Here is an 18336-nt window from a genome sequence, read left to right as displayed (position 1 = left end):
GCAGTCCTGCTCCCCTCTACCTGATCCAAAAAGGCATCAAGGAATTGGGACCTGTTATCCAGGTTTTTCCGATAAGTGGTCTCTCTGTAATTTGGATCTCCATGCTTTAAAGAGGTTGTACACCTTTAAATCAACTATGTATGATGCAGAGAGGGATATTCTGAGACAATTTGCATTTGGTTTTCATTTTTTATTGTTTGTGGCTTTTGAGTTATTTAGCTTTTTATTCAGCAGCTCTTCAGTTTGCAATTTCAGCATTTTAGTTGCTAGGGTCCAAATTCCCCTAGCAACCATACATTGATTTGAATAAGAGACTGGAATATGAATAGGAGAGGCCTGAATAGAAAGATGGGGTTATTCTGTGCAGGGAAGTACAGGCTACTCTGGTGCAGTTACAGTCCAGCGTGGTGTTGGCTTTAGAAAAAAGCAATATATAGTGAATAAAGTACCCCCTCTTGTAAAATATAAGGATATTATAAGTTACTGAGGAGTTTCATGACCATATAAAAGTATGAGGCCGAAGGCCGAGTGTTTTTATACAGGTCATGGAACTCCGAGGTAACTTCTAATATCCTCATATTTTACAACTGGGGGTACTTTATTTATTATAATACACAAATTTCAGTGAGTCATGTGACACAAATGACATCAGAACTCACCGTTTATAAGGATATAATTTACAAGATATTCATGGCTTTTGTGTATTATATTGTGAATAAAGTACCCCCTCTTGTAAAATATAAGGATTTTATCCATGACCATATAAAAGCATGAGGCCAAAGGCCGAGTGTTCTATACAGGTCATGGAACTCCGAGGTAACTTCGAATATCCTTATATTATGCCACAGGGGGTACTTTATTTATTATAATACACAAGTTTCAATGAGCCGTTTGGGACAGCGATCTGACATGCAGCACGGAGAAGCCTGGCTGAGATCCGGTAAGTGCTCCCACTACCTCACTAATTGCTGGACAAGTTTCAATCAGTCATGTGACAGAAATTACATCACTAAGCTTCAATTATAACCGATGACATCACTAAGCTCCGATTATAACCAATGACATCACTAAGCACAGTTTATAAGGATATCATTTACAGGCTATTCATGGCTCTTGTGTATTATTTAGTAAATAAAGTACCCCCTCTTGTAAAATATAAGGATATTATAAGTTACCGAGGAGTTTCATGGCCATATAAAAACACGAGGCCGAAGGCCGAGTGTTTTTATACAGGTCATGGAACTCCGAGGTAACTTCTAATATCCTTATATTTTACAAGAGGGGGTACTTTATTTATTATAATACACACGTTTCAGCGAGTCGTGTGTCAGAAATGACATCAGAACTCACTGTTTATAACTGATGACATCAGATCTCACCGTTTATAAGGATGTAATTTACAAGATATTCATGGCTCTTGTGTATTATATAGTGGATAATGTACCCCCTACTGTAATTTATAAAGATATAAGTCACTGACTCCGAGGTCACATAACTCCGAGGTGACTTCTGATATCTTTATAAATTTCTAGTAGGGGGTACATTATGCATTATAATCTACATTTTGTGGGGGGGGTCGGCGTTGAAATTTTGGTCGCCGGCGTCAAATTCCAATGCGCAGCATCACATTCCGCGGCCGGGGCCCCTGTTATAAACGGCTCGTTCTGACGTCAGAACGCGCCGTTTATAAGGATATAATTTACAGTCTGGTCCCATAGGGAAATGACCAGACTGTAGATTATATAAGAATAAATGTAAATGAGATGTAGGGCAGTTTATTCGCTTGGGCTACAAATGACAATAAGGTGTCCCTGTGAGACTGCAGGAATATTTAGGGTGGGGGTGGATTGGAGGAAGGTGACAGGGGACTTCTCCTGAGCAGGAAATGGAAACTATGGAAGAGATTATTGGCCGTTGGTCAAGGGATGAATGTGAAAGGAAGGGTGGGCTTGGGAGCTGACACTCTCTGATATCTTGGGTGGCACAGGTATTGAGGCACAAAACAAGCAGGAGGATAGTCGGAGCGATATTGTATATTAATAGTTAATCCCCCCTCCCCGTCAGCTGCACCTCTATATTAACATTCAGACCTCATCTCCAGATGCACTCGAGTTATCCATCTCACGACTGATGTGCCGTCTCTGCAACTGTCACACCACAGAGAAACTATAAATACATGCGCCGTCTCTACATGCGCTCCTCTTCCTCGTCTTCTTCCAGGCATTGCTCCCCTCGCTCTCTAATCACTGGCACGGCGCAGCAGATGCATCACAATCAGGACATGGAGACAGGGACCCAGCGCTCTCTGCAATAAAATATAAATGCATCATGTTTAGCTCCTGGGAGGGCACAATATTAACCCATTGCTGCTCAGAGGGGCGAGTGCCGTTAGGAACATTAGTAGAAAAACCGCATTTACTTATAAATAATTTCCCATTCTATATTCTACGGGTGTCACAAGGTGATGATTTATGGACACTCTCCCTCCCAGTGCAACTTAATCCACGGGGGTATGAGAAGAGAAACCACAGTCCATCGCTCTTAATGAGGAATTCAATGGGAGTGTAGACTTTTCCATGGGCAAATAACAAGGTTATTTCATGTTTTCAATACAGGTATCAGTGCATGTGAATTATTGCTCTGAACCACCAGTAAGGGGAGAGGGTTAATTGCTGTTGGTCATTAAGGGAAGTGATTAATATTCATGAGCTATTGGATGGCCTGTGACCCGTGCCTGGGCATATTTATATATAATGCTGCAGTGAGTATCCTACTGACAGTTAAATCTGTCCTCTCTCCCTCCCCTCTATGTTACTAACCACCAGGCTCACAAACCAACCTGCGCTACTGCTACTGCAGTGCCACCTGGGCTTCCTTGCATCTCATGATGCAAATAACGTACAGGCTTCATTTTGCCCACAGTCCGTACTCACTATTCTGGAATCATGACATCCTTGTTAGCATCAAGTTAATGAGAAGCAGTGTAGAACGGCTAATAATTGAATATAGATAGTAGAACACGAATGCCTACACCATACTGAAAGTCTAAGTTTAAGTTCACCTTTAAAGGAGAAGGAAAGCTACCAAATTAGTTCATTGTCAATAGATTAGCCACACTAGTGCAAGCTATAACATTATATTTATTCTGCAGAATGCTTTACCATAACTGAGTAAACAGCTCTAGAAGCTCTGTTTGTTTAGGATAGCAGCTGCCATATTAGCTTGGTGTGACATCACTTCCTGCCTGAGTCTCTCCCTGCTCACTTATAGCTCTGGGCTCAAATTACAGCAGGGAGGGGAGGAGGGAGAGAGGAGCAAACTGAGCATGCTCAAGCCCTAGCCCTGGAGGTTTAAGCTGAAAACAGGAAGTCTGATACAGAAGCCCATGAGTACACAATAGAAGGAAAGAAATGTGGTGTTTCTTTTGACAGAGGACTCAGAGCAGCATTACTTTGAGGGTTTACTGGTGTATTTATATAGACCTTTCTGATAAAGCTTACTTAGTTTTAACCTTTCCTTCTCCTTTAATAGTGGTATTATATAGTATTCTATTCATGTCCATCAACACTACACACTTACAGACGTAATAGATTGAAGCATTTGTCACACACACAGCCACACCCCGTTTCCCTTTGAAATTAAAGGTGCCCTATGTGCACCAGATTCATTTTCTCTACACCGAGACTTTCCATTATATAGACCTTAGTAACGCTTTTCTCTCTCTATTCCCATGAACTGACAGATGGACACAGACAAACTGACCCTGCCAGTGGATGTCAACCAACCAGTGCCAAACGGTAGCGCAAAGCCCCCCGACTCCAACCCCATAACCGTGGAACCGTCGCCCCTCGACAAGAGCAAAGGATTTTTTGCAGATGAGTCTGAGCCTCTTCTCCGATGTGACTCCACTTCCAGCGGCTCCTCTGCACTCAGTAGAACTGGCTCATTTATAACCAAAGGTAACTGATACTCACTGTTCTGATGTGCTTGCAATCTAATTCTTTAAACCAGGGGGTTTCATATTGTTTTTATTGCAAGCCCCCTCTGAGTTCCAACACTTCATTAGGGCCCCAACATCCATTCAACTATTATTTCATCAATACAAGGGGCAGTACTGTTAGTGCAGCATCAAAAACACTGTTATTCCCAGCATAATATTCTCAATGAGCAGAGCTCGAGGTTAGCGTCTTGATTTCCTGTCATGTGATTAGCAAACAGCCAATCTTATTGATTCTCTTGTTTAACTTATCATCTATTACTGCCACTCTGGTTAATAGGGTCAGTGACCCCAGCAGCCACAGAGAACCTAAATCCTCATAGCTCAACCGCTAAACAATAATAATTGTATAAATAATAATAATTTGAGTTAACCTTTAGAATGCTGTAGAGAGTAACAATCTAACACAAATTGCAATCGGTCTTCATTTTTTATGATATGATTTTATGTTGTGTTTTTTTTAATTATACTCTGCAACTTTCCACTTCGGAATTTCTGGTTGCTATGGTTCAAATTACCTTAGCAACCACTCAGCAACCAGTGGTTTGAATGGGAGCCTGGTACTGTATTTGGGCATGAATAGTATTAATAAATAATACTAATTTGAGTTAACCTTTAGAATGATGTAGAGAGTAACATTCTAAGACAAATTGCAATTGGTCTTCATGTTTTATGATTTGTGTTTTTTTTTAATTATTTCACTTTTTACTCAGCAACTCTCCAATTTGGAATTTATGGTTGCTAGGGTTTAAATTTCCTTAGCAACCAGTGGTTTGCTGAGAGACTGGTACTGTATATGAATAGGTGAGGCATGAATAGTAAAACAAGTAATACAAACAATAATAATAATAAAATTGTTGCCTCAGAGCTGCTGGTGACCCCCATTTAAAAGTTGGAAAGAGTCAGAAAAAGAAGGTAAATAATTTAAAAATCCTAAAAAATAAGTAAAGAAGACCAAGTTGCGTAGAATTGGCAGTCCTATAACGTACTTAAAGTTATCTTAAAGGGGAAACACCCCTATAAAGCCCCACTTGACTGAAAACTTCTCCAGCAGATATTATTGACTTGAATGGTATTTGTCAGAAACTCCAGGTATAGCATCTGTTATCCAGAAACCTGTTATCCAGAAAGCTCCATAGACTCCATTTTATCCAAATAATCCAAATTTCTAAAAATGATTTCCTTTTTCTGTGTAATAATAAAACAGTAGCTGGTACTTGATCCCAACTAAGATATAATTAATCCCTATTGGAAGCAAAACCAGCCTATTGGGTTTATTTCATGTTTACACGATTTTCTAGTAGACTTAAGGCATGAAAATCCAAATTAAGGAAAGACCCGTTATCCATAATACATTCTGGAAAACAGGTCCCATACCTGTACCTTCAGTCTTTTCCTGATGAAGTCAATGGGAGCCATTTAAGGTAAATTTTAGTAAACTCTTTCACATAAGCTTTTTTTTTTTTTTTTGGTTTTTGGTGGAATTAGTTTTTTTAGCGTAGTCAATATTTTTGGTAAGTCCTCCTGACATATAGAGCAGCTATATCCTAAATGTAGGTAATGGAGCACTCACGGGTCTCAGCAAAGTGAAATAAAGGTTCTGTGTCAGCATTTTGGGCTTTTAGCATTTCTTCTCCCAATGTCCTAGTCCTGTAGAAGTCACACAGTAGCCCCCGGGCTCCCTGGCCAAATAACCACGATCATTTCTCTCCACGCAGAAAAGAAAGACACAGTTCTGCGCCAGGTTCGACTGGACCCGTGTGACTTGCAGCCAATCTTCGACGACATGCTTCACATCCTAAGCCCTGAAGAATTTCACCTTCTAGAGAAGATTCCGCAGGCAGAGGACAGGCTGGACCGTCTGTTTGAGATCGCCGGAGTCAAGAGCCAAGAAGCTAGCCAAAAACTATTAGACTCTGTGTATAGCCACCTCCCTGATCTGCTGTAACGTTGGAGTAGACTGAACAGAACTTATTGCCTTCCAATGGCAGTGCAATCAGGTCTCACGACCGTTCTAGGCCAGTCTTTATTTCTCTTGGTTTTTTTTTTTCTTTTTTCCCTTTTTGGGAAACAGTTTCGGAAAGAGAAATCAATTTTCACTTTCAAGCCAGCTTCAAGATGGAGTTATTTATTAGTATGCTGGGGTTGATGCAAGTCTAGGTTACAAGGATTGGCTAGACTGTCTGACACATGGGCAATGGAGAAGCAGCTCGTTGTCCCGCACTTACACCAACAATAACTCAAAGGCAAGCGCTGTGCGTCCCATAATAACTACAGGGCTGACATTACAAGAGTTTGGGATGGGGATATAGGACGACCATATGTAAAGTGAAATGTTCAGGCAATTTGGTCAGTTTCAGCCTTACTGGCCAACCATCTCACCATCTATGTGTGAATCCCCCCAGGAGGCAGTAGACCATGCATCTATAGGCTGATCCGTTGGATATTCCAGAATATGGTGGTGTGAGGCCATCTTTACATCTCTACATGTGTGAACCCCCCAGGAGGCAGTAGACCATGAATCTGTAGGCTGATCATTTGGATATTCATGAATATGGTGGTGTGAGGCCATCTTTACATCTCTACATGTGTGAACCCTCCCAGGAGGCAGTAGACCATGAATCTGTAGGCTGATCATTTGGATATTCCAGAATATGGTGGTGTGAGGCCATCTTTACATCTCTACATGTGTGAACCCACCAGGAGGCAGTAGACCATGAATCTGTAGGCTGGTCGGTTGGATATTCCAGAATATGGTGGTGTGAGGCCATCTTTACATCTCTACATGTGTGAACCCACCAGGAGGCAGTAGACCATGAATCTGTAGGCTTATCAGTTGGATATTCCAGAATATGGTGGTGTGAGGCCATCTTTAGTTATCTTATTTAGCCATGAGTGGTGTAGCTTGTAGGCATGTGTGAACCCCCCATGAGGTTCTAGTGCTACTATAAACCTTTGTGTTGGAGGCTCTTGTTGTTCAGGAGCAGATCTGCAGTTGGTCATCCATGAAGGCGCAAGGCTTATCCCAGAAGAGCAAGTGTCCCATGCATCACTCACATTGACATATTTGCAGTTATTGTCCCTGGAGTTCACAATTTCCCCCATAGTTAACTGGTATCTCTGGGGAGCCCGCCCTACACTGTCCCAGCTTCAAGAAAATCGCCTGTGTACACTCAGCCTAATGGTTTTTAAAAAAACATCCCTACTACAGTATTGTGGGCAGAGCTCAGCTCTTGCAGACAGGAACAAACAATGTTTCCTACAGATGGAGCCATCTTTATTTTAAGATGACACGGTGCAACATGGCATTCATTTCAAAGCAAAACATGTGATGTTGAGCTGTTGAGATGGAGTGACATTCTGAGACATGGTGAGACAAATGTCTAGATAAAGTTTGCTCCATCTGTATTTCAGCTGAGAACCAACCACGTGCAGTGAAAGTATTGGGCTGAACTACTCACAAAGGGAAATCTTTTCATGTAAAGAAGCCAAAATAATACAAATGACCCATGGTGGATATGGCAAAGGCACATGATGGTCCTAAAAGGCTATAACTTCACAGGCAAGCATTTGTGGTTAGGATGTTTATGGTGGAACCATATGTTGGACATTAACCTACAGTTGGCACAAAATTGTTTGTTTTGTTGTCCCTGGGATATCCTCATCTGCACCTAGTGATATGGCCACACTGAGATTGTAGGGGGTTTAGGTTGCTGTATGTGCTTTTTCATAAGGATCTTGCAAATCTTCCATTGCCAGCTTGTCATCATTTCTAGGTTTCATACTGCCACAACCAATCAGCAAGTAGCATGTTCCACTCACCCATGTGAAACCAAAAAATCTGATTGGTTGTTGTGGGTTGCTAGACCTGGTGCAAGCTTTACAACTGTTATCACATGTTCCACATAGTTACAAAAAGAGTAGACACTGGTCAGTAAATGACCCCTGAAGCCATCAGTGATACCAGGCACCAACAAGCATTGCTGCAGTTTGCCACATGGTTTCCATGGATGAGGTTGTGACTGTATCTTGTCATCTGCGTGAAGACAGGGCTATCGTGAAAGAAGAAGGCCCCGCCTTGAGAAAATACTGCATCAATCATGGACGAATGACCTGTAACGTTTGTTATTTGTTGGCCATTGAAGAGTGCTGTTGAAGTTGCAAGATCAAGTAGACGTCCTTGGTGTAACTACTGGTACAAATAACATTTGTACTTTGAGCAAAGACCATTTTTGTCATGAAATGTTAAGCGCCAGTGGAGTGACCAAATACCCAATAATTGCCATGTTATTCAACTCTTTCATTATGGTGTTACCAATATCCCTGGGTCTGTGCTAATCAACTGAGATTGGTCCTCGTTTTCAGGGGATAGCTACTAGTCATGCCCAGGCAAGCCTGAAACCCCCAGGATCCACTGGTTTAGATATATGTTAAGTGCATCTGGACCAACTTTTTACTGTTTGGCCAGGTAGGGGGCCCAGGACCTTCTCCAAAAAACTTGCTGGACTTACCCTCTACGGTCATGTCAGTGGTGGGCAGGCTGGGCATGGGGATATTAGTAGTTGTGGCACGTCAGGCTTGGGTTTGGGTTGGGAGAGTACAGGTTAGGGTTGACCCATGCACCACTAGTAGCTACAATCATAGTACAACTGCATAAGGGCCCTCTGCACCCCATACTGGTTCAATGGAGGAGAGACTTACAAAATATCATCCCAAGGGCCATGTGGTTACTGTTTCCGGCCCTCGTTCCTGCTGCAGAAATTGTTGGATAACCTTCTCTAGTTCCTGCCCAACATGTTTAGTATTCAGTAACCTTTTTGGCTTGACCAGGATCCATTCACTGAAGAGATTTTGTCTTGAATGGAATATTTACTATACGTTGACTAAGGATAGGTTTAGGGCAGGGGAAGGCCATGGGTCCCCAGCCTCACATTGGACACTTTGATGAGACTATTCCCCTGATGAAGGTGCAAGTTTAGATTTTCTTCAGTATTTACACCTGCCATTAAACTCCAACATTTGTTTATGAACAACAACAACCCTCCATCCACTGTCAGATTCTGGGATTTGTAGTGATTGCTGGGGTTGTAGGTTTTTTTTGGGAGGTCCTGACCCAGTACCAAAAGCAAAAAAAGTATTCACCATGTTTCTAAAAAGTGGTATTTCTTTGTAATGGAAATAAGTTAATTTCAGAGCTGCTACTTTTCTACAGTAAATAGGCTGATCCCAGCACTCCCGATAACCCGCCTGTTACAGATATTATTTCTGATAAAGATGCAACTGTTACACTTATTAAAACAATCTGTTTTTTGTTTTTTTTTTGAGAAATTATATATTTTGGTGCTTTGTTTCATGTTCTGTATGAGAAGTTTGGCCAGAAAGATGTTGCCTTTAAATATACTAATTTATGACTAAATAGTAGGTGTTTGTTACTGAACTTGCTTCTGTATGTTCTCATCACAAGGATAAACACGTTAATGTTATGTATCTAATCTTAAGAGCAAACAATCAGACATTGTTCCACACCGCAAGTCAATCGTTTTTTTTTCCTGTTTTGTAAGAAAAGAATAAAAATACACTATTTATATATCAATGCTGAACACAGGAGGCTCATGTGTATGTTTTACGGGGAACTGAAAGGGGCGATTGTGTCCCACTGTATGGATGAATGGAAGAGGCCTGTGCATGAGTCCCGTAGGCCTGGGAGAGTCTAATATCTGGCCGGGTGTGGGTGACTTACAAGTGTTCTTCCCACCTACATACCATGTGCCTATTAGCAACTTAGATTTATTGTATTATATTGTTGTTGGCCTAGCACAAAGGCTCGATAATGAAACAACAATATTTGAAATGTTTTAGACTGGAGTGCGAAGTTCCTTTCCATGAGACAAGCTATCATGTACTACAATAATATTCGTTCCTCCGCATTTTGCAGAAGAATCTGTAGGCCTCCATCAATATTAAAGTTGCCCATAAATTGTAGATCTGCTTTTTCGGTAAAGTTGGCAGATGAGTAGATCTTTGCCTGCTTAGGACACCCACTGCTGGGCCAAATCAGGGTGATCAAATTGTTGGCCTATGCAGGTCCATCAGGAGAGGACAGTTACGAATGTTGTCACAAACCCCAAGATCTCAGCCTCGGCTCACCCTTCTGCCTATAACCGCTGCCTTTCGCTTTGGGAGGAGCCCTCTGCTATTCAGAAGCCGCCAGGTCTTATAGTGAGAGGACCAAGAGGGAAGTTCTGGGCAGACAAGGGAACCAAACATGGACTAGAGAACAGGGAACAAGGAACGTGGTCAAGGACAGGCCAAATCAATACCAATCAGGCAGAGCCGTTTCAAATCAGGAGACAAGAGTGTAGTCGAGGTCACAGGCCGGGTCAATAACACCAATATCACAGAACAGTAACAGGATCCAAGAGAGTGGTCAATAAATGGGCAACGGTCAGGACAGGCAGCAAACTAGGAATGGCCAGGGACAGGCAAGATCAGGAACAAACAAGACAACTACAAATCGCACCCAGGAACTATGGAAATAGACTTGTATGGGGCAAAGAATATTTGGACGAGATTCCATTAAATATTAGAAATTCACGCCAAACGCAATGACGTGAAATGCAACGCTCGCTCCAAAACCTAGTAGCGTCGATTGGGTGTCATTCGCACATCGGGGGCAAGGAGGAGGAAACGGCGGTTGTCCCTGCACCACTAGACAACCAGGTATTCTTACAAGGACCTCATCAACCCACTGGGTTCACCCTACAGGATTTTTCAACCTTTCAGATATCAGTGGTGCAGACCATCTTGAAGGCCCCATATACAGGCCAATAAGTTGCCAACTCGGTCTGGAGAGGGTGAGATGACCACTGACGTAGGTCCGTGTGCGGCCAGCTTAAGATGTCCAGTTAGAACAGCAAAATAACTGTGTATATTGTATGGATTGGGCTTCTTAGGGCAGCACTGCTGGAGTAGTAACAATATAATTGCCTCTGGGCTCATTTATCAACACTGGGAAAAATTGCCTGTGGGCAGTAACCCATAGCAACCAATCAGTGGCTGGCTTTTTTTCAGCCAGCTGCAGGTAAAACAATGAATGCAACAGTTTGATTGGTTGCCATGGGTTACTTCCCAAGCCAAATTTCCCCAGAGTTGATAAATGATCCCCATTGTGTTTAAATAGAAAAGAAGGGGCCCAATGACACTACTGCAGCCAGGGCCTTAAAGGACAAGTAAACCCACTTATACAACAATTGTTCTAAATAGATGACCCACTTTTGCAATTTCTAAGTTTTTTCCCACTAGAGATCTTACTTTCTAGCCAATCTTATTAAATATCTCGCCTGCAGCTTTTTAATGTGTCCTGCCATATCGTCCCCAACAAGGTCAGCAAGATGACCCGCTAATGTTCTTCTGCGCTAACACTACTCCGCCCACTAATCTTGATATGATGGGATCATCATGGGGGAAATATTCTCTCCACTCTTGTTTAAGAATGCGCACTTTTTGGATTTTCTGTGCCCAGTCTTCAGAGACTGAAGAATTATAAGAAATTGATATCATACACCTTGGTGACATTTCTAAGTCTATTATAATGCAACGGGGAAATTGAGAAAACTGGCGAGAGCTTCTTGTTAAAAATCTTCATGGAGTTTCCGTGTCCTTTAATCTATTTCTCTTCTCCTCGTTCCTCATCATTCTTTCCAGTTTTTGCATCTACTATTTTTTCTTTCCTCTATTTTTTATTTTCTCCCCCCTACAAACTTGTATTATTTCTGGTTCCCTTATCACAGGCAAGTATTAGTGCAACAAGGCTTGGGATGTGCAACACAATAACAATATTCAACATACAACTTGTTTCTATAGCAGAAATCCCCTGTATAATCTCATATCTACTTATTTTACAATAGGAGTATTCTTCTAGAGTCCGGATACAGTAAAAAGAACAGAGGTCCTTCACTTTTATTCCAATATTGCAAATGTAAAAGAGAACTTTAAAGAAGAAGTAAAGCTGGTTTTAGACATGAGGGGCCCCTGTGTGTGCCGGCTGATGATGTGATGGCTGATTCTGTTAATGCATTTAAGAGGGGCTTGGATGAAATCTTGGACAAACATAATATCCAAGGCTATACTAAAACCTACAATTAATATAGATATTGCTATAGGTAGTTTAGGGATACACTGAATCCAGCATTCGGGATTCAGACAGGATTTGGCCTTTTTCAGCAGGATTCGGATTCGGCCAAATCCTTGTGCCTGGCTGAAAAAAATCTGAATCCTAATTTGCATATGTAAATTAGGGTCTGGAAGCGAAATCGTCACAAAACAAGGACGTAACCATTTTTACTACTTTTTCCTTTCCCGATCCTAATTTACATATAATTAGGGGTCGGTAATCCACCAAATCTTTCACAAAGGATTTGGGGATTTGGCTGAATCCCAAATAGCAGATTCGGTGCATCCCCAATATAGTTTTAGTGACTGTATGTAGGGGTCGGTGTGAGTGTGTGTCTGTATGGACACTGGGATTCATTTGGAGGGGTTGAACTTGATGGACTTTGGTCTTTTTTCAACCCAACGTAACTATGTAACTATATATTTCAGTGATTCCACTGCTGAAACTGCCAATCAGAACCTTCACTAAGAGCCAGGACTATATCTCATACTCCGTATTTAAGCATTTGAATCAATTTATCTCTAATATATCACAAAGTGTTCTCCATCTACACAGCCATGATATGGGCCACAAGAGCACTTATACGGACAAGAATTCCCTTAATAAATTAAGTGAATCTGGTCCAGAAGTCTGCTGGTATCTTGAGTTCCAAATTCTACAGGTAACATTTAAACAAAGTGACCCGTAATTTATTCCTGTCTTTGTTCCTGGCTCCCATCATTGCTTTTCTCTCTTATTGACCAAACAAATCCAAGGACATGTAATCAGCAAATCCAAGGACAACTCTCAGCATCATCATCATTTACCATAAAGGGGTGTCTCTAGGAGTCCCAAGGCAGCACAGGGACAGATGGGTTAATGTACACGTCCCTCCAGGAGGCAGAATGGCTTCAAAAGGTAAATCTGAAGATGGTCCGGTCCTCCCCGCCCCTGCATTAACCCTTCCCCATCAGTTCTTTACTATTCTGCTCCCAGGAAGTAGAATTGGAGGGCACTGCTCTCTAGATATTATTTTATTTTATCTACCTTAAATTACTTTACAAAATAACCAACAACCTCCTAGAGGATGGAACATTGTTTAAGGACCCAATGGACAGGTAAGTAGAAAACCTGCTCAAATATATCTTTTGCTTTCAAAAGCAATGTGACACAGTGGCTTTGGCATGTGTCACATTAGTCCTCTGGCAAGTAGATGGTAGGTAGAAGTATAAAGACCAAGTAGATGTTTAATATTATAAAGACCAATTAGATGGTAGGTAGAAGTATAAAGACCAATTAGATGGTAGGTAGAAGTATAAAGACCAAGTAGATGTTTAATATTATAAAGACCAATTAGATGGTAGGTAGAATTATAAAGACCAATTAGATGGTAGGTAGAATTATAAAGACCAATTAGATGGTAGGTAGAATTATAAAGACCAATTAGATGGTAGGTAGAATTATAAAGACCAATTAGATGGTAGGTAGAAGTATAAAGACCAAATAGATGGTAGGTAGAAGTATAAAGACCAATTAGATGGTAGGTAGAAGAATAAAGACCAATTAGATGGTAGGTAGAAGTATAGAGACCAATTAGATGGTAGGTAGTAGTATAAAGACCAATTAGATGGTAGGTAGAAGTATAAAGACCAATTAGATGGTAGGTAGTAGTATAAAGACCAATTAGATGGTAGGTAGAAGTATAAAGACCAATTAGATGGTAGGTAGTAGTATAAAGACCAATTAGATGGTAGGTAGAAGTATAAAGACCAATTAGATGGTAGGTATTAGTATAAAGACCAAGTATATGGTAGGCAGTAGTATAAAGACCAAGTAGATGATTAATATTATAAAGACCAATTAGATGGCAGGTATTAGTATAAAGACCAAGTATATGGTTGATAGTAGTATAATAGTAGTACATGGCTGGCTAACTGAAAATATTTGTAGCTCCAACAGCAGGTAGCAAGAAACCCAATGAAAAGTAGAAGATCTAAAAAATAAAAAAAAAGTAGGAGATCTGGTAGTGGTCATGTTCTTCCCTTTCTCCTGTCTTGTGCTTTTTGCTTCCTGGGCCATGACGTCACTAACAATAATATAATAGATATTAGAAGTACTTTCTGTTTTCCTGCTGGAACCTATTTTTATTTACATGAATTTCATTAAAGCCTTTTAGAGCCGTCACTTCTCCCCCTACCAACACAGCCTGTGGGCCAGTCCAAATCAATTGCATTAAAAAAGTGCAATGTTTGTATCAGTAATGTTATACCGGATAAGTATAAGAGGAAATTTGTGTGGCCTTTATATACAGTATCTCGACATAAACACCCAGGAGTCTCCCAGACTAAGATACATTATCATTTGTGGGTAAAGGGGAGCAGAGAAGTTATGGCTTATAGTCTGTATATACTGTATCATAGACCAGCCCTATCATAGAGGAGTTAAAGGATAAGTAAACCTATAAGATAAGTAAATGTAAAATTAATGAGGGTGCTATTGTAAGAACTTTTGTTATTTATATTCATTATTTATTTTCTTTTTATTCCAAGATATTAATAGATACATGTACTGTTAATATGAATGAATTTTGTTACAACAGCGCCACCTGCTGGTCAGTTTCCCACCAGTCTGACCACCAAGTAGTCAAGGAAGTTGTCAGGAGAAAGAAAGAGGCTGCTCTGATGTTCTTCTACTTAGGAAAGATCTGAGAAAGGTTTCTAATTCTTTTCCTAAGCAGAAGAACATCAGAGCAGCCTCTCTTTCTTTCTCCTGACAATTTCCTTGACTACTTGGTGGTCAGACTGGTGGGAAACTGACCAGCAGGTGGTGCTGTTGTAACAAAATTCATTCATATTAACAGCACATGTATCCCTTAATAACTTGGAATAAAAAGAAAATAAATAATGAATGTAAATGACAAATGTTCTTACAATAGCACTCTCATCAATTTTACATTCACTTATTTTATAGGTTTACTTATCCTTTAATAGAAAGGCGAGAAATTTCTTGACAAACGCCCATTTTGTGGCCAAACCCTCTAATGTTCATTTTTCAGATTATGAAAGTTTGAACTAGGGATGCACCGAATCCACTTTGCAAAAGATATGGCTGAATATGGAACCAAATCCAAATCCTAATTTGCATATACAAATTAGGTTTGGGAAGGGGAAAAATATTTAGTTCCTTGTTTTGTGACAAAAAGTCATGCGATTTCCCTCCTGACCCTAATTTGCATATACAAATTAGGATTCAGATTGGTTCGGCCAGGCAGAAGGATTCAGCCGAATCTGAATCCTGCTGAAAAAGGCCAAATCCCGAACTGAATCCTGGATTAAGTGCATCCCTAGTTTCAGCACATTTCTGTGGTTTTTATGTGTTATTCCAGTTTTGTAATGAAGGTGAATTGCCCTTTAAACTGCAAGTCCCAGTTTTCTGCTGATCTTAAATTGTTACAGTTGTTTCTTTGCTTATCTTAAATTGTTACAAAGAATCTAAGTGCAGCTGCCACGTATTCTGGGCTCTCTGCCAAATGTTAATTAAGTTTTAGAAACATTGTATCTTTTTCTGGCTGTTCAGTGCAGGAGATCAAAGAGAAAGTCGTGACGTTTCAGTAACAATCCGGGACTGCGGGTTAAGCTGTCAAAATCGGGACTGTCCCATGTAAAACAGGACAGTTGGGTAAAAAGTAAAAAATCGAAATCTGAGGCAGGAGACCAGATGCCACATTGTTCCAGTTCTGGGGGGCCTTTATTAATACTGAGAGTGAAACTGCACTTTCTGCACTAAAAGAAAGTCAATTTTTTTTTGTTAAAAAGGCAAGATTCAGCTTTTTTTGCCACAGGTAATGTGTGGCCTGAGTGAAGTGGCTAAAACTTCACTGTCAATATGACTCCGAGCTAAAGCGACACACAGAGGACAGCAACAACAATTCCACAGTCAAGTTCAAAGTAAAAAAGAATTTAGAAATCTGAATAGAGTCAAATTGACAGCTCTACAGCTCCATCTAGTGGCTACAGGACTAAGCACAATAGCGTCAAGCACATAGGGGCAGATTTACTACAGGCCAAAGTGACTAACAATGGCGACTATTTGCCAGCGTTACCGTTTTTAGGCACTTTGCGATTTACTAACAGGCGCAGGCGTAACTTCGCTAGTGAAAGAGACAGACGCTAGCGCTCATTTGCACTCTATCATCAGGTGAATTTTCGCTCTGGCGAATGGATGTTACTCCGCAAATTCACTAAGATGCGGATTTTACTGAATGTTTCGTCTTTCGCCAGACTTGCCTTCGCCAGCTCAGACCAGGAGAAGTACATTGGAGTGCATAGATCTTCCTCAATCTTCTGTTACTTACATCATATTTTTAGTGGAAAAAGTTTCTAAAGGTGGCCATACACGGAAAGATCCGCTCGTTTGGCGATGTCGCCAAATGAGCGGATCTCTCCCCGATATTCCCACCTTGAGGTGGGCAATATCGGGCTGATCCCATCGTGGGCCCTAGGGCCCAACGATCGGATCCTAACGAATAGTAATGGTCGGTCGGATCGCGGGACCACATCAACGAATAGATGCGGCCGCGATCCGGCGGGATTTTTTGTCCCATCCGATCGAGATCTGGCCGAAGCCCGTCGGGGGCCCCATACACGGGCCAATAAGCTGCCGACACGGTCTGTCGGCAGCTTTTATCGGCCCGTGTATGGCCACCTTAAATCCCAAAAAACACTGGTGTCTTTTCCTTTTTTCAGAGTGATAGGCTGCAAAAGTCCTTAATTTTTTCTTGGGTAACCGGTTTCCCCCCTCCATTTTCTAACATATGGAACTTAAACTATACAGTGGGCTCATGTGTAGGGCAATATAACAACTCTATTTTATTTTATTAAGGTTCCCTGGACTTGTGTAATCTAATGTATTTGCTGCAACATATAAGTCCATTCAACTTTAAATTTTGCGCCCTATGCAAATTAGCCTGAGCAAAAACCTCTAACGAAGTTGTGCAAGGCAGAATTGAACGCTAGCGCATCTTCGCTTTGATTGCAGAAGTAACGCTAGCGAAAATTCGCCATCGTTCGGCACCAGGACGCAACTTCGCATTTAATAATTAGCGTTGTCTGAGCGAATTTTCATCTGGCGAACTGTAGCGATGGCTGCGAAGCCGTCGCTGGCGAATTTTCGCACATTAGTAAATTTCCCCCATACAGAATTCTGACAGGTGTATTTTATAAGCAGCGGAGTAAATACAGGGGGAGTGTAAATGCTTCTGATGGAACCTCATTGATGGAAGTAAATCCAATGTTTCAGCATCTAATAGAATCCCCATAAGCAGAGGCTGGTACGGCAGCAAAGAGAGGACAAACTTGGCTTGGGAATAAACTGTTGGACAAGCAGGTTTCCCAACACTTTAAGCCTTAGACCAGTGATGCCCATATAAAAGGCTGTACCTGCCAAAGCCATGTGTTTATAATAACTTACCTTCATTGGCTCCTCTTCCTCGGCCATAATCTTACTCCTTAATTAACAATAAAGCGGTCAAAAATATTAAGAATACAAATGAAAAATCCAAAAACACCTCTGAAGTTCTCTTGTTACCCCCCAGTACCAGTTTGTGCAGCGGCTATTTGTATTCTGTGTATGACATGCAGATTTTATCATTAAAGGGATACTGTCATGGGAAAACATGTTTTTTGTTTCTTTCAAAATGCATCAGTTAATAGTGCTGCTCCAGCAGAATTCAGCACTGAAATCCATTTCTCAAAAGCGCAAACAGATTTTTTTATATTCAATTTTGAAATCTGACATGGGGCTAGACATATTGTCAATTTCCCAGCTGCCCCAAGTCATGTGACTTGTGCTCTGATAAACTTCAATCACTCTTTACTGCTGTACTGCAAGTTGAAGTGATCATCCCCTCCCTTCCCCCCACCCAGCGGCCTAACAAAATAAAAGAACAATGGGAAGGTAACCAGATAACAGCTCCCTAACACAAGATAACAGCTCCCTGGTAGATCTAAGAACAGCACTCAATAGTAAAAACCAAGTCCCACTGAGACTGATTCAGTTACATTAAGTTGGAGAAATAACAGCCTGCCAGAAAGTAATTCCATCCTAAAGTGCTGGCACAAGTCACATGACTTGGGGCTGCTGGGAAACTGACAATATGTCTAGCCCCATGTCAGATTTCAAAATTGAA

The 18336-nt window shown here is 41.1% G+C and overlaps 1 protein-coding gene across 1 annotated transcript in view; it reads left to right on the top strand.

The window, feature by feature from the left end:
* The window catches only part of tnfrsf21.L (tumor necrosis factor receptor superfamily member 21 L homeolog), a 60597-nt gene extending 51000 nt beyond the window's left edge, over window positions 1-9597 (top strand). The window contains exons 5-6 of the mRNA XM_018264058.2: window positions 3743-3959; window positions 5716-9597. Coding sequence (XP_018119547.1) covers window positions 3743-3959; window positions 5716-5945 — 447 coding nt within the window. The 3' untranslated portion in view covers window positions 5946-9597. The remainder of the gene's footprint in view (window positions 1-3742; window positions 3960-5715) is intronic.
* Window positions 9598-18336: the final 8739 nt, after the last annotated feature.

Source organism: Xenopus laevis, chromosome 5L (assembly GCF_017654675.1).
Source record: "Xenopus laevis strain J_2021 chromosome 5L, Xenopus_laevis_v10.1, whole genome shotgun sequence".
Lineage (NCBI taxonomy): Eukaryota > Metazoa > Chordata > Amphibia > Anura > Pipidae > Xenopus > Xenopus laevis.
The sequence above is the reverse complement of the archived record's forward strand: the minus strand, read 5'-3'. Positions and strand labels throughout refer to the sequence as shown.